Below are 21,959 nucleotides of genomic sequence, written 5' to 3' on the forward strand. Positions count from 1 at the left end.
TTTTAATGTAGATGTTGTCTATTTTTCAGATATCCAGCCCTATTCAATATGATAGATACTGTTTGTTAATGTAGATGTTGTTTATTTTTCAGATATCCAGCCCTATTCTGTATGATAGATACTGTATGTTAATGTAGATGTTGTCTGTTTTTTAGAGATCCAGCTCTATTCAGTATGATAGATACTGTATGTTAATGTAGATGTTGTCTATTTTTTCAGAGATCCAGCCCTATTCAATATGATAGATACTGTATATCAATGTAGATGTTGTTTATTTTTCAGAGATCCAGCCCTATTCAGTATGATAGATACTGTATGTTAATGTAAATGTTGTTTATTTTTCAGAGATCCAGCCCTATTCAATATGATAGATACTGTATATCAATGTAGATGTTGTTTATTTTTCAGAGATCCAGCCCTATTCAGTATGATAGATACTGTTTGTTTATGTAGATGTTGTTTATTTTTCAGAGATCCAGTCCTATTCAGTATGATAGATACTGTTTGTTTATGTAGATGTTGTTTATTTTTCAGAGATCCAGCCCTATTCTGTATGATAGATACTGTATGTTAATGTAGATGTTGTCTATTTTTCAGAGATCCAGCCCTATTCAGTATGATAGATACTGTATGTTAATGTAGATGTTGTCTATTTTTCAGAGATCCAGCCCTATTCAGTATGATAGATACTGTTTGTTAATGTAGATGTTGTCTATTTTTCAGAGATCCAGCCCTATTCAGTATGATAGATACTGTATGTTAATGTAGATGTTGTCTATTTTTCAGAGATCCAGCCCTATTCAGTATGATAGATACTGTTTGTTAATGTAGATGTTGTCTATTTTTCAGAGATCCAGCCCTATTCAGTATGATAGATACTGTTTGTTAATGTAGATGTTGTCTATTTTTCAGAGATCCAGCCCTATTCAGTATGATAGATACTGTATGTTAATGTAGATGTTGTCTATTTTTCAGATATCCAGCCCTATTCAATATGATAGATACTGTATATCAATGTAGATGTTGTTTATTTTTCAGAGATCCAGCCCTATTCAGTATGATAGATACTGTATGTTAATGTAGATGTTGTCTATTTTTCAGATATCCAGCCCTATTCAGTATGATAGATACTGTATGTTAATGTAGATGTTGTCTATTTTTTAGAGATCCAGCTCTATTCAGTATGATAGATACTGTTTGTTAGTGTAGATGTTGTCTATTTTTCAGAGATCCAGCCTTATTCAGTATGATAGATACTGTTTGTTAATGTAGATGTTGTCTATTTTTCAGAGATCCAGCCCTATTCAGTATGATAGATACTGTTTGTTAATGTAGATGATGTCTATTTTTCAGAGATCCAGCCCTATTCAGTATGATAGATACTGTTTGTTAATGTAGATGTTGTCTATTTTTCAGATATCCATCCCTATTCAGTATGGTAGATACTGTTTGTTAATGTAGATGTTGTCTATTTTTCAGAGATCCAGCCCTATTTAGTATGATAGATACTGTATGTTAATGTAGATGTTGTCTATTTTTCAGAGATCCAGCCCTATTCAGTATGATAGATACTGTTTGTTAGTGTAGATGTTGTCTGTTTTTCAGAGATCCAGCTCTATTCAGTATGATAGATACTGTATATCAATGTAGATGTTGTTTATTTTTCAGAGATCCAGCCCTATTCAGTATGATAGATACTGTATATCAATGTAGATGTTGTTTATTTTTCAGATATCCAGCCCTATTTAGTATGCTATCTACTGTATATCAATGTAGATGTTGTTTATTTTTCAGAGATCCAGCCCTATTCAGTATGATAGATACTGTATATCAATGTAGATGTTGTCTATTTTTCAGAGATCCAGCCCTATTCTGTATGATAGATACTGTTTGTTAGTGTAGATGTTGTCTGTTTTTCAGAGATCCAGCTCTATTCAGTATGATAGATACTGTATATCAATGTAGATGTTGTTTATTTTTCAGATATCCAGCCCTATTCAGTATGTTAGATACTGTATATCAATGTAGATGTTGTTTATTTTTCAGATATCCAGCCCTATTTAGTATGCTATCTACTGTATATCAATGTAGATGTTGTTTATTTTTCAGAGATCCAGCCCTATTCAGGATGATAGATACTGTTTGTTAATGTAGATGTTGTCTATTTTTCAGAGATCCAGCCCTATTCAGTATGATAGATACTGTTTGTTAATGTAGATGTTGTTTATTTTTCAGAGATCCAGCCCTATTCTGTATGATAGATACTGTATGTTAATGTAGATGTTGTCTGTTTTTTAGAGATCCAGCTCTATTCAGTATGATAGATACTGTATGTTAATGTAGATGTTGTCTATTTTTTCAGAGATCCAGCCCTATTCAATATGATAGATACTGTATATCAATGTAGATGTTGTTTATTTTTCAGAGATCCAGCCCTATTCAGTATGATAGATACTGTATGTTAATGTAAATGTTGTTTATTTTTCAGAGATCCAGCCCTATTCAATATGATAGATACTGTATATCAATGTAGATGTTGTTTATTTTTCAGAGATCCAGCCCTATTCAGTATGATAGATACTGTTTGTTTATGTAGATGTTGTTTATTTTTCAGAGATCCAGTCCTATTCAGTATGATAGATACTGTTTGTTTATGTAGATGTTGTTTATTTTTCAGAGATCCAGCCCTATTCTGTATGATAGATACTGTTTGTTAATGTAGATGTTGTTTATTTTTCAGAGATCCAGCCCTATTCAGTATGATAGATACTGTTTGTTAATGTAGATGTTGTCTATTTTTCAGAGATCCAGCCCTATTCAGTATGATAGATACTGTATGTTAATGTAGATGTTGTCTATTTTTCAGATATCCAGCCCTATTCAATATGATAGATACTGTATATCAATGTAGATGTTGTTTATTTTTCAGAGATCCAGCCCTATTCAGTATGATAGATACTGTATGTTAATGTAGATGTTGTCTATTTTTCAGATATCCAGCCCTATTCAGTATGATAGATACTGTATGTTAATGTAGATGTTGTCTATTTTTTAGAGATCCAGCTCTATTCAGTGTGATAGATACTGTTTGTTAGTGTAGATGTTGTCTATTTTTCAGAGATCCAGCCTTATTCAGTATGATAGATACTGTTTGTTAATGTAGATGTTGTCTATTTTTCAGATATCCAGCCCTATTCAATATGATAGATACTGTATGTCAATGTAGATGTTGTTTATTTTTCACAGATCCAGCCCTATTCAATATGATAGATACTGTATATCAATGTAGATGTTGTCTATTTTTCAGAGATCCAGCCCTATTCAGTATGATAGATACTGTATGTTAATGTAGATGTTGTTTATTTTTCAGAGATCCAGCCCTATTCAGTATGATAGATACTGTTTGTTAGTGTAGATGTTGTTTATTTTTCAGAGATCCAGCCCTATTCTGTATGATAGATACTGTATGTTAATGTAGATGTTGTCTATTTTTCAGAGATCCAGCCCTATTCAGTTTGATAGATACTGTATATCAATGTAGATGTTGTCTATTTTTCAGACATCCAGCCCTATTCAGTATGATAGATACTGTATGTTAATGTAGATGTTGTCTATTTTTTAGAGATCCAGCTCTATTCAGTATGATAGATACTGTTTGTTAGTGTAGATGTTGTCTATTTTTCAGAGATCCAGCCCTATTCTGTATGATAGATACTGTATATCAATGTAGATGTTGTCTATTTTTCAGAGATCCAGCCCTATTCAGTATGATAGATACTGTTTGTTAATGTAAATGTTGTCTATTTTGTAGAGATCCAGCTCTATTCAGTATGATAGATACTGTTTGTTAATGTAGATGTTGTCTATTTTTTAGAGATCCAGCTCTATTCAGTATGATAGATACTGTTTGTTAGTGTAGATGTTGTCTGTTTTTCAGAGATCCAGCCCTATTCAGTATGATAGATACTGTTTGTTAATGTAGATGTTGTCTGTTTTTCAGAGATCCAGCCCTATTCAGTATGATAGATACTGTTTTTTAGTGTAGATGTTGTCTGTTTTTCAGAGATCCAGCCCTATTCAGTATGATAGATACTGTATGTTAATGTAGATGTTGTCTGTTTTTCAGAGATCCAGCCCTATTCAGTATGATAGATACTGTTTGTTAGTGTAGATGTTGTCTGTTTTTCAGAGATCCAGCCCTATTCAGTATGATAGATACTGTAAATCAATGTAGATGTTGTCTATTTTTTAGAGATCCAGCTCTATTCAGTATGATAGATACTGTATGTTAATGTAGATGTTGTCTATTTTTTAGAGATCCAGCTCTATTCAGTATGATAGATACTGTTTGTTAATGTAGATGTTGTCTATTTTTCAGAGATCCAGCCCTATTCAGTATGATAGATACTGTATATCAATGTAGATGTTGTCTATTTTTCAGAGATCCAGTCCTATTCAGTATGATAGATACTGTTTGTTAATGTAGATGTTGTCTATTTTTTAGAGATCCAGCTCTATTCAGTATGATAGATACTGTTTGTTAATGTAGATGTTGTCTATTTTTTAGAGATCCAGCTCTATTCAGTATGATAGATACTGTTTGTTAATGTAGATGTTGTCTATTTTTTAGAGATCCAGATGTTGTCTATTTTTTAGAGATCCAGCTCTATTCAGTATGATAGATACTGTTTGCTAATGTAGATGTTGTCTATTTTTTAGAGATCCAGCTCTATTCAGTATGATAGATACTGTTTGTTAATGTAGATGTTGTCTGTTTTTCAGAGATCCAGCCCTATTCAGTATGATAGATACTGTTTGTTAGTGTAGATGTTGTCTGTTTTTCAGAGATCCAGCCCTATTCAGTATGATAGATACTGTATATCAATGTAGATGTTGTCTATTTTTCAGAGATCCAGTCCTATTCAGTATGATAGATACTGTTTGTTAATGTAGATGTTGTCTATTTTTTAGAGATCCAGCTCTATTCAGTATGATAGATACTGTTTGTTAATGTAGATGTTGTCTATTTTTTAGAGATCCAGCTCTATTCAGTATGATAGATACTGTTTGTTAATATAGATGTTGTCTATTTTTTAGAGATCCAGATGTTGTCTATTTTTTAGAGATCCAGCTCTATTCAGTATGATAGATACTGTTTGTTAATGTAGATGTTGTCTATTTTTTAGAGATCCAGCTCTATTCAGTATGATAGATACTGTTTGTTAATGTAGATGTTGTCTGTTTTTCAGAGATCCAGCCCTATTCAGTATGATAGATACTGTTTGTTAGTGTAGATGTTGTCTGTTTTTCAGAGATCAAGCCCTATTCAGTATGATAGATACTGTATATCAATGTAGATGTTGTCTATTTTTTAGAGATCCAGCTCTATTCAGTATGATAGATACTGTATGTTAATGTAGATGTTGTCTATTTTTTAGAGATCCAGCTCTATTCAGTATGATAGATACTGTTTGTTAATGTAGATGTTGTCTATTTTTCAGAGATCCAGCCCTATTCAGTATGATAGATACTGTATATCAATGTAGATGTTGTCTATTTTTCAGAGATCCAGTCCTATTCAGTATGATAGATACTGTTTGTTAATGTAGATGTTGTCTATTTTTTAGAGATCCAGCTCTATTCAGTATGATAGATACTGTTTGTTAATGTAGATGTTGTCTATTTTTTAGAGATCCAGCTCTATTCAGTATGATAGATACTGTTTGTTAATGTAGATGTTGTCTATTTTTTAGAGATTCAGCTCTATTCTTTATGATAGATACTGTTTGTTAATGTAGATGTTGTCTATTTTTTAGAGATCCAGCCCTATTCAGTATGATAGATACTTTATATCAATGTAGATGTTGTTTATTTTTCAGAGATCCAGCTCTATTCAGTATGATAGATACTGTTTGTTAATGTAGATGTTGTCTATTTTTTAGAGATCCAGCTCTATTCAGTATGATAGATACTGTATGTTAATGTAGATGTTGTCTATTTTTCAGAGACCCAGGTCTATTCAGTATGATAGATACTGTATGGTCTGGTATGACTGCAATAGCTGTCAGTGAAGAAAGTGAAATAGCATCAGGCTCTTCTGTAAGTTTATACTGTCACACAAAAAGGTTGCAGCTGTTTTATTATGCCCTCTCTACCATTATTTGTCAGGTCTGTCACTGCAAGGTGAAAGCATATTCTCAAGCATCTATCTGTATGAAATTATTGGATTACTTAGAATTTAAGTATTAGTAACTAATAAAAAAAAAGTGAGATTGTAAAAATTTCACAATGAATAAGCAAGGGAAAAGAAATCCAAAAATGATCTTTTCATCTCATCTGTTTTTCAATTTCTTCCCATCATGAAATTTAATGTATGTACAATATATTGATGCATTTTTGGCAATTATAAAAAAAAAATAGTGTATAATTCTCAGTACTAAAAACAAAATCAATGTTCAATAGGGTTTGCTTACACACATAAACATGGTAGTAAGATGCCAGTCCTTTCAAAAAACCTCAAGAAGGATTCTATTCAGTGCCTTTTTTTTTTACATAACGAATGAAAATTTTTTTATGATATTTGTAGTAATTGGTATTTGCATTTGGGGTAAAGATGCAATTCTATAAAAATACTTTTAGTTATGAATCCTTACATTATTTAGTCAATATAATACATAAGACAATTAAATTTCAGTTCTGTGCCCAAAATGCATCATTATATAAGTTCATCTATTCTAAGGACAGTTCCCATATAGGCAATACTGGCATGAACTTTTCGTTTTCAGAATTTAGAAAAGAATTATTTTTCAAAACTCTTTTTAATTTTACAGATATCCCAAAGGTTGCCTCCAGGATTTTGTTATAGTATGGTAGAACATGAAGATACTGATTTAAAGATTACAGAGCAAGCAGCAGTAGTTACAACTTTCAAACAGATACAAATGATTTCATTGGACAACCTTAGACAGGTGAAATTGTAAATCATTTAGTCAAATAGGAATTTAGGTTTTGTAATGTCCTGATGATGGTAGTAGAGAGGCATACTGTTTTCTGTTGTGTGTTTTTGTTCGAGGAATTGTAGCATGGTGTTTAGGTCACATTAGCTTGAAGCTTAATTAAGGTAGAACCAAACACTTACGCTGACACTAATGTGGCTCATTTACAAAAGATTAACTTTGACCCTTTGACAAAAAATATAAAAATTTCAAAAAGCTTGAACCAATCTTTAAAATTTCTTAAGATATATAGCAGTTTAGCAAACACTAATTTTGATTATTGTGAAGCCTAATATTTTCTTAACAGTAGAAATTGATTAAAAGTTCAGCTTATTTTTACAGAGTCATCTTTCTGTAAAGTTATATACTATCTTAACTTTTTTTTAAAGGAAATTTACCATAAACTTTTAGTCCAATCAATTTGAATTTTAGAACATGTGTTCATTGTATAAAAAAAAAGAATATTTCTTATTCTGAGGATAGATTTTAAAATTCTATTACACATTACGATTTTGACCCCAATATCACGGTTTACTGAACATTTACCCATAATACTCTGTCTGTGAATAGTGTGATATTGTCACATATGTTTTTGTATTATTGAAATTCAAATATTGCTGCATAAAAATTTTGTAACCAGATTTTTAAAATAAAACCATCTAACAAAACATTTGATATTACACACATCTATAATGTTACCAACTCCAATCACTATATAGATATTCTGCCACATATTTCATTGATCAAAGCCATATATCCCTGCTACATAAATGGTTTCATCACTAGAATTTGATGTATAAGTAAAAATCAAGTATAGACTGGTATACTAATCTTGTCTGACAATCTTGCCTTCATTTGTTGTCCAGTTATTAATAATTGGTCATTGCAGAATTCAGGAATCATGTAAAAAGTTTGCATGAATTTATTAAGATTGAATGTATCTATGATGAATAAAATAGTTAACATTGTATCAGATGGTTCTTTATCAATATATTTTTTTACAGAAGAAAGATGAAATCAGTAGATTAACCATGAAAGTAAAGTTGCTGACAAAATTAAGTAATGTATGTACATTTTATTTGTTCCCTTGTTTTTCATATTGACTTATGCCATCACTTTGTATCAACCTTGATAGATCTTTATCATATTTGTTGAACAGTTTGGATTTTATTGCCTGTAAATATCAATTTGATAAATATGAATTCAGCATTAAACCAAACTATCCTAAAACTTTATACACATAAAAGTAGTTTTACTTTCTATTTCAACTTCATAATCTCAAAAAAAAAACCAACATACAGTTAAGAGAAATTGCTGATAAAAAAAATAATAGCATTTAATTTTTTGATACTGCTGTCTAGCTTAATTTTCTTGCTGATAAAGTCAGTATCAGAAACAAAATGCCATTATGCTATAATCATTTGTGGAATAGACATTAAGATAAGATAAACTCTACTACAAAACAAGTATATTTTTGTCTTTATTTGTTTCAGTCAGATTTATCCAGTTCCACATCAGTAGATTTTAGATATTTGCTGTACATAACAGACGAAAGTTTGGATCATACAGATTACAGAATTATAAAAGTTAAAGACACATGTCATATACAACAACCTATTGGTGGTACAATTGTCACTAAAGATGTTCTTCATTCAAATGGTATTTTACAAACTATGTATAAAAAGAGATGTGTAGGTATTCACCAATGTGACAGCAACCCAATTATAAAAATATCCAAAATAAATCTTAAGGATAGAGTCTTCATCAATAGACATGTGTCTATAGAATATGTCAAGCTTTAATTCATTCTGGGTTTGTGAAAGTTGTGAATAAAGTGAACAGAAACAATCAAAGATAAGCCATTTTGATATTTATAGAATAACTAATCGAAGAATTCAAATAGAGAAAAATATTCAACGCGTGACCGAACAACACATTAATTCACGAATGCGCGTAGCGCATGAGTTAATTATCAGAGTGAGTGTTGTTCGGTCACGAGTTGAATATTTTTCGATATTTGAATTCTTTAATTAGTTATTCTTTTTATTACATTGGCAAATGGCTTTTTTTAAGAAGTTATTGTATAACATGTAAGGAACTATATCTTTTTTCTACGCATTCACAATTTGTTTTGATCCGCCGTTATCGACGTCTTGACAACGCCTATTGTTGTACGACGTCAGAGAGTGAAATAACCACGTTTATTTCACATGTGAAATTATCGGTTTTTATCTAACTGGGAAATCAATGTAATTCATTGCAACCAATGTAATAAATATAAATATAGAAATGAATATCAAATAAAAAATGGTTTTTGATATTTTTAAAAAACATTTTGTGACTAAAAAACGTGGACAATATGTATTTAAATTTGATTATTTAAACACTTTTTTCAATTTTTTAAGTAGCAGAATGAATGTTTAGCAGTATTGTTCTTTAAAAGAGTAATCCAATGACATTTTGTTCCCAATATTATCGAAAAAAAAATCTGTCTTCATCCATCCTTAATTGTATAACAGTATTTATGGAATTATGATTACTTTTGTATTATTAACTTACTGTAATAAATATAAGAAGTTGTGGTATGAGTCCATCCAAGTCACAATTAGTATAAGCATATTTTTTTTAGGCAATTTGATATGTGACTGCTACAGCCAAATATTGCCAAGCAGTTCCCTACCAAAACTAGGTTTCGAGTTATCTACAGAAGACATGATCGATCACTTTTCACCTCCTGACCTAGATAAAGATTCCAAACTATATGATTTGTGTAAGGTTAAAGGTAAGTCTTCAGATTCAGTCATGTGACCTTAAATTAGTATACATCTTGGGGAGTCCTTTGGTGTACAGTTTTAGATGTATTAGTGTGCTTCTTTTAAGACCTATTTCTTGAAGAATTTATTAGATTGGAATGTAGTGTGTAAGCAATTTCTACCTCAGTGATGCAACCACTTCCTGTTGGTCATAGAGTAAAATTTTACAATACTTGCAGTACCAGGAAATTGTTTTTCAAACTTTTCTTGGCTTCTGTTGAAGTGAATGATTAGTTATGCATCAGTATATTCAAGAGATTCTATCATGAATTTGGAAATGTGTCAGATTATATTGAAACAACACAAGAGGGGGAACAGGACCTCTATAGTGACTACAGGATTGGGTGTTTTTACGCTCGGGAATTCAGGATTGACCCTTTGGGGATCCGGGATTTCTTTTTTCAAATTTCTGATTTCGTGTTTTTAAGCCCGGGATTTGGGGATCAGGACCCCTCCTATACCCCTATTCCCCCCCTCACACAAGGACAACTTGAATGACTTTTGAATGTGGTAAGTAGTTACAAAATATTGAACAAAAATCTAAAAAATTACCTGACATAGACTTTTTAAAAACATTTTCTTTTGTAATGCAATGTAAGATACACCAAAAAAAGATCAGAAACAAATGAAAATCTGGTATCCTGAATTCGTTGTCTGTTATGTTTCGATTACTATGTTTGTTTTGTATATTATAGGTATGATTAATGAAATAGATGAGAGTTCTGCCTATTCCTGGGATGTATGTGATCAGTGTGGGTTAGACAAGCTAGCTGAGAAAGCAAACACTAAGTATGTTAAACTAAAATGATGCTCTTTTATTAAAGGCTGCCTATAATATCATAGATATGTTGTACAAACAACCTACTAAACAATTAAATACAGTTTCAAGTGTTCAAGTATAAAAAAAAAATGGTCAGTGTGTCTTTTACATATTAGATTTTTATCAAAATTCCTAGCAGTTTTTTGCGAAAATGTGAAAAAAAATCCAACCATTCATCCTAATTGGTTGAGAACATACATGGCACGAAAAAAAACAAGATTAACACCAAACAGACAAACAGGACAAAAATGAGCATGTTATATTAAATATTCATTCAATTTGACAGCATGAGCTAGCTGCAATAGTTTTTGAAAAGAAAATTGTACTCATCCGGCAACTATTTTCTTCTCTCATAAAAATGGCTACAAATAATAACAGCACAAACTAAAGTGATGGTGAAAAAACGGTCATCTTTTGGGACTTGCATTTGCAGCCTGTATCACCTGATCTACCCTACCACCTATATAATTTTTTGTCATATATGAGGATTTGGAAGGGGTTTATAGAATAGAGAATACTGGACAAAAAGGGCAGAATAATGGGGAAAAATATAAAGATTGGAGAAAAATAATCCAAAAAAATAAAGAATAGATGATAATAGAGTACTAAAATGTAAAGAATGGAAAATAATTGGCACAAAATATAAAGAATAGAGAAAAATAGCGAAGAAAATTAAATAATACAGAACTTAGACACCCAATCTCAACTTTCATATACTTTTTGGGATAAAATTTCCAATCCACAATATAAATTTCATGCAAGTAGCTTCAAATCAATGTTACGTAACAGACAGTCCTGAGTTATTTGCTCCTAACTGTATTTTTCATTAAAATTTACTTTGTATATTTTTATGCCCCACCTACGATAGTAGAGGGGCATTATGTTTTCTGGTCTGTGGCTCTGTTCGTCTGTGCGTCCGTCCGTTCAGGTTCAAGTTTTTGGTCAAGGTAGTTTTTGATGAAGCTGAAGTCCAATCAACTTGAAACTTAGTACACTTGTTGCTTATGATATGATCTTTCTAATTTTAAAGCCAAATTAGACTTTTGACCCCAATTTCTCAGTCCACTGAACATAGAAAATGAAAGTGGGAGTTTCAGGTTAAAGTTTTTGGTCAAGGTAGTTTTTGATGAAGCTGAAGTCCAATCAACTTGAAACTTAGTACACTTGTTGCTTATGATATGATCTTTTTAATTTTAAAGCCAAATTAGTCTTTTGACCCCAATTTCACGGTCCACTGAACATAATAAATGAAAGTGGGAGTTTCAGGTTAAAGTTTTTGGTCAAGGTAGTTTTTGATGAAGTTGAAGTCCAATCAACTTGAAACTTAGTACACATGTTCCATATGATATGATCTTTATAATTTTAATGCCAAATTAGATTTTTTTTATTTTTACCCAATTTCATGGTCCATTGAACATGAAAAATGATAGTGCGAGTGGGGCATCCGTGTACTTTGGACACATTCTTGTTATTATTGTTTTTCTACCTTTTTTTAGAGAACTTGTCTGTCTTGGTTGTAAGAGAGTTGTTAAGCATCCTGTTACCAAAATGAAGATGGAAATTTATGCTTCAGTTACTAATCTTAAATCAAACAGAATCAAAATAGATGTAAGTTTTTTCATTTATACTTGAAGTAGTTGCCATGGAGTGACTTTAAATAATTGCCATAAAAGTCACATGTTGAGGTAATTACCGTAAAGGTTTCCTCTTAACTGATTGAAGAAAACAGAAATACTTTTGAAAGAGACATATAGGTGAAGTTCAAAGAAACAAAACATTGTAAAAGAACCTGCACATTAGCACTTTTAAGCACTGCTTTCAGGCTATTTTGTGGCAGTCAGTCTTAATTGGTGGAGGAATCTGGAGTGTGCCCTTAGAAAACCAGCGACCTTCACGAAATGTACAATGAAATGTAATGTTAATTAATATGTTTTTCTTTATACCTTTGTTCAACTTAGGTGATACCAGAATAAAATGATATATATCTTAAAAAATAGGCAAACTGACAATCCTAATCAATTAAGATAGGAGTCGAGGACACCAAGACTACCTCAGTGTTGACAGGCTGGTGGTTACAGTAGTAGAACTACTTACATCACTCAACCACCGAGTCCCACGCAAAGACATACAAAGTTTTTATAAATGTTTTATGCATTGTATAGGGTAAAGATTGCATTCATGCTATCAAAACCCGAATGTGGCTTATTTTCAATACTTTATCACAACTTTTGAGATTAAAAAAAGTAATTGTTTAAAAAAATTATTACAGTAGTATTATACTTAGTCATAAGAAACCTCAAATTAAAAACAATAATGCATATGTTTTTCTATAACTCAATGGATAGTTTTCATTATAAAACTTATGTACATATACTTTTTTCTGAAGACAATTCTTTAATTTATTCATATTTAGAAGAAGTTTACTTTATTTTAATTGCTTCCTTCCAGGAAGCAATTCCCCGACATATTTTCCATATGCAAAGTAACCTCAGTGTGACCCATCTCGTAAAATTAATCCAGTGATCGCAATACGCATGGATTCCTTAAAATAAACTATTATCTGATTGTACATGTTAAACATGTGCTCAATATCCATGATTTTTTTGTGGTTTGTTGACAAACAGGTGACAATCGTTAAACTTCGGCTTCAAAACACGAACTTTAATTACCTGCCATATTTTCACAACAACACTGACCAATTGAAAAAAAATTGACGATTATACGAAATTTATGGAACAAAATTATAAAATTGTGCACAGAAGACTAAGTTTATAATGTTTGTAGACAATAGACAATATTTTGACAATAGACAATATTTTATTCGCACAAACACATTTACATTAAATGGTTATGGCATACAAAATTAAGACAATAAACTGAATTGGTTCAAGAATTGGAATAACATTATTTTTCACCGGTCACTCGTTTCATATGACTTTAATATGTTCATAATGTAATTAAGTTTTAGATGTGCAATCTTGTAATTTTCAGCTTTTAGAAGACACGATACAGTCATTATTACCAGAAGATGAAAATGATGAAGAGGTAAATTTGTCACAATTTGCTTTAACATGTTGTCTTTCTCATCTTTTCAAATATACCTGGTAAAATATCATATTAGTAGTATTAATATTTCATTTACAATAAATGTTAATCACTAAAAAAATGGCATTATTTTTTTCTCGAAAAATTTGACAAGACTATATAATTTTTTAAAACAGAATATCACTTTTTTTGGCCAGGATCTTTTCAGATGGCTAACGTCACAGTACCCAAATTGCACCTATTTAGCAAAAAAAGCTTCAGAAATCCTAGAGACTAAACAATTTGTATTTTTATGATTTGATACTATGCACGTCTTTCAACAAAGGTAAAAGTATTAAGATATACACAAAACATTCACAGTATTTATCAACAGATGAAGTGTTTACTGAAAAAACAAAATGTATGGAAACGTCGCCATATGACGTCATCAAAACAAAATACAATAATTTACAAGTAACCATTTCTTTAAAAATTTAAGAGTAATCATGGACTTATATCAAATTGTTCAAAATATTTGAAGAAATTAAACAAAAGCTCTGTTATTCAACTTTTGACGATGTGAATTTAAGCATGGATGCAATTTGGGTACTCCTCATTACAGAATCATTGATGGTTTGGAGGTCAATTCAGACAAATTTTTCTATGATTCCATATGGATTCAAAATTAAATTACTGAAACTATATAGTAAATAATGACACATCTTCAAAATAAACACATAATTAAAACTTTTGTCTGAAGCATAAATAAACGTAAGTTACAAAACTGTCAAAATACTGTGGATTAATTATTATTCGTTGGATACAATTTTCGTGGTTTTCGTGGGTACAGGCAAACCACGAAATCAAATGTTCAATGAAATAAAATTGAGAATGGAAATGGGGAATGTGCCAAAGAGACAACAACCCGACCATAGAAAAAAACAACAGCAGAAGGTCACCAACAGGTCTTCAATGTAGCGAGAAATTCCCGCACCCGGAGGCGTCCTTCAACTGGCCCCTAAACAAATATATACATATTGTCAATAGGTGTTGTATACAAAGGTTGTCAAAGCAACAAAATCAAATATCAACGAATATGCAAGTTTTCAGCAATCCACGAAAATTGATACCCATGAAAATAAATGAATCCACAGTAGGTGCAATTTGGGGACCCTCACGTTAGAACTGCACAGATTTTAAACTGTTTTTGTATGGTTATTAGTTCCTAGCCTGATGACTAAATTATTTTAATTTTACTTTTTTTGTGCAAGTTAAATAACAGTTTTATTTAACACATGTTATTTCTGTTGTTACAGGGTTATGACATTAGTAGTGTGCTGAATTCTGACGTCGGACCAGTTACCTGTGTTGTGATGAAGAAGAACAATAATGACATATTTTTAAAAGAAATAAGAAAATCCTGATGACTTTTTCTCAGTGTGATTTCTTTTAACTTATATAATTAATTGCAAAATAGAATAGGTATTTCTGAAGATATGTTTGAAGTTATTTTATGTACCTTTTAGAAACATTCCAGTTTTTTTTTTTTTTTTTTTTTACTTTTACAAAAAAAAAAAACTTTCTATAAAATAAAAGTTGTATTGTCATTTAAATCTCAGCATATAAGAGGCTAAGCATAGAGTTAAACTTATGCTAAGAAACTTATGGCTCTGATAAATCTTGAAATCCATTTAATTGATACAATTCACACAAAAAATGTTTTACTCAGTACTTGTTTTATATATTTTGTGTTTGTAAGGGACGATTTGAATATCTTATGATATTCCAGTGTTTGACTGGTAATGAATAGTTATTTTAAATCTTGTAGCTTTCTTTGTATCATTATTTACTGTTATATATTATTGTTAATGAAGTACATTCCAATAAACTCAGAAAATTGATTATAAACGAAAATTTGATAAACGAAAATTTTGTTTCATTTCTCAATTGTGCTGATTTTAAAAAACAAAGAGTTTAAGGTTATGGTCAAAATTTGTTTGATGACAAATTCCATGTTCATTGCAGTCATTGGGTGAAAAAAAAAAATGAAAGTTTTTTCAAAATAGAAGTGACTGGCCAGTACTGAGTAGATCTGTAAATCTCTTGCATGGTACATCTATTCTCAAAATTAAGAAATTCTGAACCAAACATCAAATCATTCTTTTAATGCAGAAGCTACATGATATGTAACAAAAAAAATCAATACTCTTTGGTTATACTAAAAATTCATTGCACTGTCAAACAGGAAGTGACTGACTAGTAGATAAAAAAGGGTGTACACAGAGCTAATAAAAAAAGTTCTAAATCATTCCTTTCTTAAGAAGCTAAGTAATTCAAAACTTTAGAATAAGTTTAAAAAAAAAAAGCTTAGTGGGTTATTTATTATTCAAAGTATTGTTTAACAGGGTTAGACTACCAGAAAAAAAGGAAAACCACTTACATACTTTCTGTTCAACTCCAGATCACAAAGTTCCAGACAAATAGCAAATCATTCCTTATTAAAAGGCATAGTAGTAAGTAATAAAAGGTAATAAAGAACATACAGAGAAGGTGATTATAGTATACTACTGGATTTCAAAAGGCCAAAGTGAACAGTTTTTGTCATTCTTTTGTGTCTGTCATTCCTCTGCTGTCTTTTTCCTTTTAAATTTTTTCCTCTTAAACTGTTAGTCCAAATGAAACTAATAGTTGACGCAAAAGACTTGCTATATATCGTATCTGATGATGAAAAAACAGTGAACCAACGCAGCTGCCCTTACTATAAATAGACATACATTTGTGTTATGTGGCCAACTAAACCCCACCTCCAGTTGCAGAATTTTCTCACTGTGTTGAAGACTACTGTAAATTCAGAAATTATTGTGTGCATTTATAATTGCCATTTTTTCATTTAAGACTAAAATGCAATTTAAATTTTTGCGATATCGAGAAAAATCCTGTTTAATTCCTATTGAAAAAATCAAATTGTGAGTTTAAATTATTGCGATTATAACCCTGTCGTATTGTTCGAAAAATTAAAAACCTCACAATAATTTCTGAATTTTCAGTAATTAATGACCTTGGACTGTGTTCTGCTGAATGGTCTGTTTGTTGTCTCTTAGACACATTCTCCGTTTTCATTCTCAATGTTATACATGTAGATTAAGAAATAATTCCTTCATGTCATACTCTATGCTCATTTTAACATGGGTAGGCATTATATTTGTCGATATTTTACACTGAGCGTTAGCGAGGTGTAAAATGAGGTCAAAAATAATGCCTACCCATGTTAAAATGAGCATAGAGAATGACATGAAGGAATTATTTTGATTCTAAAAGGACAAATACAGTATTTTTATAGGTTGAAGCGTACGAAATTACCGTAAAAATGTTTGGCTGTTTTTTCCTCCTCGAGGAGTCTGTGCATTGCATTTCAAATTTGATAAGTTTAAAAACTACGAGCAGGGTAAATGTATGTTGTTTCATAAAAAAATATAATAAAAGTTTATGTTAGCTGCTTAAATGTATATATTTTAAAGGATAACGATGGAAATAACGTTAATATAAACAGTAAGTTCGTGCGCATGTGTCAAACCTATTTTGTGCTCATTAGAACACGGCTTTGTTTACAAAGCGTAATAAGGACGTCATATTAGAATGCACAATATAATGCATATATTTTCAGTTCTTAGTTTACTGTATCTAGGCCAATGCTTCTAAAACAGTCATATTTGACAGACAAATATAAATTTATCTGATTCAAGGCTAGAAATTTCAATTAAATCCTCTATGAAGCTGAATTGTTTGTGTCAATATTTAAAACTATTCACTTCATGTGTTTTGTGAGTATATATCACTTATTGCAGTTAGTGTACATTTATATTTAGGCCCTTATATTTATCCCTTGGTGTTAGTTGTCCATTTTTGTAAACTTCTCTTCTGAAACCACTGGACCATTTCAATATAACACTACTTGAATGATCCTATGAAAATAAGTGATCTAGTCTAAAGTTTTTGCTTCTTATCAATCTGAATATATAATTTAAACAACATCGCTACGACCGCTATAAATAGAACATAAGGGTAAAGTGCATTTATTGTCTCCCATCTTGAAATCCATAAAAAAATTGGTCGAAACTGTAAAACTAAAAAATGATTAACATAACAATAATAGATCTATAAAATTGATTGACTGTGTTGTCAAAACCATTATTTATTATAGAAGTCATTGCCCTTAAATAAAAATTCTTTATTTATTTATTTTCAGTTTTGTCTTTTACCTCATTTTTTTTACAGCTGAGGGATTCACGCCCACAGGAGCCTCCCTTTTTAGATCTTACCCATGGCCATATATAGTGAGCCTAAACTGATATTCTTTTTATACGACCGCAAAAAGGGGCCCAAATAAGCATTTTTCTAGTTTACAGACAATAACTTGAGAAATGATGTATGGATCTCTGATATTATACCACAAGTTTCCATAACAGAAAGGGATGGTTAGTATTATCTTTGGGGGGTTATGGCTTAAACCGTTTAGGAATTAGGGGCAAAAAATGGGGGAAAACTAGGGTTTCCTGGTTAATGGACAATAACTTAAGTACAATACATAATTTAAATGCAGTGTAAGGGAGGTAATTCAAATGTAACATTTGAATTACCTCCCTTACAAGGCTTTTAAATTATGCTGATTAATTTAGCAATGATAATGTATGTCATTTTCTATTTAAAGACTTATGATGTATTTAAATGGGTAATTATAGTTGCAAACTCCATTGGAAATTTGAATTGAGAATAATTATGACCATATCTTGGGTGAGTTTATCTTCCTCCACCCAGCAACCAAACATAAAAAGATTTGCAAAATGACAACATACTAATGTCATTTTGGGTTGCTCAATATTACTGAACTACAAACAAGTGGGAGGTTTAGCTAGATATAAAACCAGTCTTTTTGGGTGCCTCTATAGCTTGCGGTACAGCAGAGGCTTTGTGTTGAAGGCTGCACTTTGACCTATAATTGTTTAAATTTTACACATTGTGACTTTGATGGAGCCTAGAGTTGTCTCATTGGCACCCATACCACATCTTATTTCTATTAGCCCACCATTTTCCTTGGAAAATGCCTGTACCAAGTCAGGAATATGATATTTGTTTTCAACTGGTTCCATTTGTTGATAAAGTCTAGTGTTTGATTTTGTTAGTTTTAATGGACCCCCCCCCCCCCCCTTCTTAAAGTTGGATATATTTTTTCATGATACAAAATATACATGAAAAAAAGTGTTCTTACAAAAAAATGTCATTATGAAGCAAATCATTACTACCAATACTATATGATTCGTGTCAGTAACATGCATTAGATAGCACTGAGATGATTTCTGTGATATAGTACTAATCTCAAGATAACAAGACGAGTGAATGATCATACATTATCTTTAAACTCTCTAGTTAACAAATACTTTTTTGTTTCAAAACCCAAAAGGGATAGATATTGGAAACATATTATTACACACAAAGTGTGTTCCAACAAACCTACGTTAAACTTATTGCAACTATTTTCTACTTCAATAACTTTAAGCCACTTCATTACTTTCGAATTAAGAATTGTAAACAGTATATTTAAGTTCCAATGTTTTAGATGTACACATGTATGACTAGTCTAATTACAGGATAGGTTAAATATGTAGAGCCTCTGTCCAATAAATTTTTGATTTACGTTTTAAGAATGGATTGTAATTGCAACAGTTTAAAAACACACAACTCAAGCTGCATGTTTGCATGCCTTTCTACATTTGTATTAAGAGGACTTCCCTCTTTTGAATAATGTTTGACTGAGGTGGGCATTGAATCAACTACCATCTTTCATCAAGGCAAGTATGCTTCTTTTAGACCACATATGCTTTTCTCTTTCCAGATTTAAGAAATACAAAAGACAATCCCTGCCGGCCACATATATTCTAAAGCTTATAAAATGCATTTGAATACTTGTACATCTTGAATGCTTCTAAACTTTTTCTGGTGACCGTGCACATGTTTGTTTGTGCTCAAGGGTGAAATTTGTTGTAAAAAATACGACCATATTTGCAAAAAGGTTGGCCTTCGGCTATTCAGTGTCTGCTCTATGGTCGGGTTATTGTCTCTTTGACACATTCCCCATTTTCATTCTCAATTTTAAGATGAACCTTAATTGCTTTTCTATGTACGCATATGCTTTTGAACTCTTTGGAAATTTGAGGAAGCTTTTGGTATAGAGACATAAACTCGTCTGTTTAAATACTAGAAAAAGTTATAACACAAATACCGTGGCAAAATTGACCTTGGGCTTTTGACACCAGTTGATTACATATCGGATGATGACCACACCACCATATAGTATTAATTTATTAGATTCAGTCACCTGTAACAGCACTGGTATTAAAGAGATAATCGTAACTGGAATACGACTATCCCAATATGGCGATATAGGTAAAATCTTTACAGTAATTTTTCTCAAATGTAGCATGCTTTTGTCAATAGTTACTCAGCTGCAAGGTTTTCTTATACCATTACATCATATTTGAATCGTAATGGTGTACTAGAATTGTCTAAGCGATTTTAAAATTGCCGTCTAAAAATTCGGGATGATAATCGTAACTCATAAAAAAGATAATCGTAATTATGGTATTAAAAAATGAGAAGATAATCGTAACTAGATAGTGTTTTATTGATATTGACACTAAAAACGTATATATCTGATAGCACATGATGAAATTATGGTGATGAATAAATCACGTTTCAACATCTTGTGACATTTCTTTTTGTGCATATATTATTAATAGTTCTAATAAAAACAGCTACATACTATTATATCATAAAATTGGAAGGGTGGACAAGCTTCAAGGAATTTGGAAATGGGAAAACACGAACTATGTTAAGATACAGAAAACTCCAAGAACTATGAATTTCACAACATATGCGAATGACCGAAGAGGCAATTTTATTAAAAGGAAGTTATGATATATGGCAATAATGGTCGGGCGGAACGCATGTGTCACCCTACATCAGATTTGTGATTAAGACTATTAAAAACATTGATTTATCCTGAATAAAAACATAGTAAATATAGTAAATATTGTTTTAAATTATTTATTGCAGGTGGCTAAATGTGCTATTTCTGCCACCGGGAAGCCACTGCTGATTCAATTCTAGCCCGTGTCCTATTATGCCATAATGAAGTAGGAAAAACGTTTAGTATTCGCCAGAGACAGTTTTGCGAGAAATTAGGAACTACAGTTTTGTACTTTTGGGATACGGGACATTCACCTCTATTTTCTAAAAAAAAAAACCGTTAAACGTGCACATAACATTGAAACTTTGAAAGAAATAAAAATATCTACTTACCACAATACCTGACTCGACAGCTGCTTAATTTTTGATATCGTTAACAGGTACATGTATATTAAAAGGTTACGCATATTGGTGTCAATTATAAGGGCTGAAAAATCAACTTGTCGATTTTTTTTAATTTCTAGAGTTATTTTAAATACCTCTATTATAGACCTGTTTGTAAATAAAAAGTGCAATCTTAAATACTCTTTAAAATGATATCATTTTCATAATGAATGTACTGTTTCGTAGGGGACATTTGTCCACTACGAAACTGCTTTTAAACGCACATCTTATTGCATGTTAATGTCTCCTATAGACATTCCAGTTTGTTTACTTTAGAAAGATCTCATTTTTTTTTGGAATTTGAGAACCATTTTTTTATCGAGAAAGATTAGACAGTACTTCACATATGAACGTACAACTCATGTTACGTAGTGGACATTTTGACGAGTGTCGGGAGTGGACAAAACCGTTTCGATCGTAGTGGACAAAAAGTTTCGCAGTTGACATCAACCCTATTCTATATGTTGATAACATACTGAAAATTACACGAAACTAACCCTTGCTATTTGTTTAGCACGAATATACTAGTAATTGAAAAAATACAAAATCTCCAATACTTGTTTCGTAGGTGACCGTTTTATAGTAGACATATTTACATGTTTTATTTTTTTCCCACAATCCCTATATTGCAATAGTAACAAGAATGATTCTATTCACTAAAGCACGTACTAAGCTGTACACTGATATTTTTGTCATAATTTAAAAACCAGATACTGAAGGAGATTTGAACCGTTTCGTAGTGGACATTCACAAAAATATGATACGGTATCATTCTGGTCCATTAGATGTGCTCTTTTAATTAAACAATTAAACTGCCTTTATAAAAGCATAACTTCTTTTGCAAGACCATTATGTTCATATATCTTGCAAACATTGAGAATGAATGTTGAATAGGGCGTC

The 21,959-nt window shown here is 31.2% G+C and overlaps 1 protein-coding gene across 2 annotated transcripts in view; it reads left to right on the top strand.

Annotated features, from left to right (window-relative positions):
- LOC143080086 (DNA repair-scaffolding protein-like) overlaps window positions 1–17,887 on the top strand; it is a 43,053-nt gene extending 25,166 nt beyond the window's left edge. For both annotated transcript variants that reach the window (XM_076255764.1, XM_076255765.1), the window contains exons 12-20: window positions 6,006–6,099; window positions 6,831–6,968; window positions 8,000–8,059; window positions 8,489–8,654; window positions 9,625–9,777; window positions 10,504–10,597; window positions 12,125–12,236; window positions 13,620–13,673; window positions 14,969–17,887. In XM_076255764.1, the coding sequence (XP_076111879.1) occupies window positions 6,006–6,099; window positions 6,831–6,968; window positions 8,000–8,059; window positions 8,489–8,654; window positions 9,625–9,777; window positions 10,504–10,597; window positions 12,125–12,236; window positions 13,620–13,673; window positions 14,969–15,076 (979 nt within the window). In that variant the 3' untranslated portion in view covers window positions 15,077–17,887. The remainder of the gene's footprint in view (window positions 1–6,005; window positions 6,100–6,830; window positions 6,969–7,999; window positions 8,060–8,488; window positions 8,655–9,624; window positions 9,778–10,503; window positions 10,598–12,124; window positions 12,237–13,619; window positions 13,674–14,968) is intronic.
- The last annotated feature ends 4,072 nt before the right edge of the window (window positions 17,888–21,959 follow it).

Source organism: Mytilus galloprovincialis, chromosome 6 (assembly GCF_965363235.1).
Source record: "Mytilus galloprovincialis chromosome 6, xbMytGall1.hap1.1, whole genome shotgun sequence".
Lineage (NCBI taxonomy): Eukaryota > Metazoa > Mollusca > Bivalvia > Mytilida > Mytilidae > Mytilus > Mytilus galloprovincialis.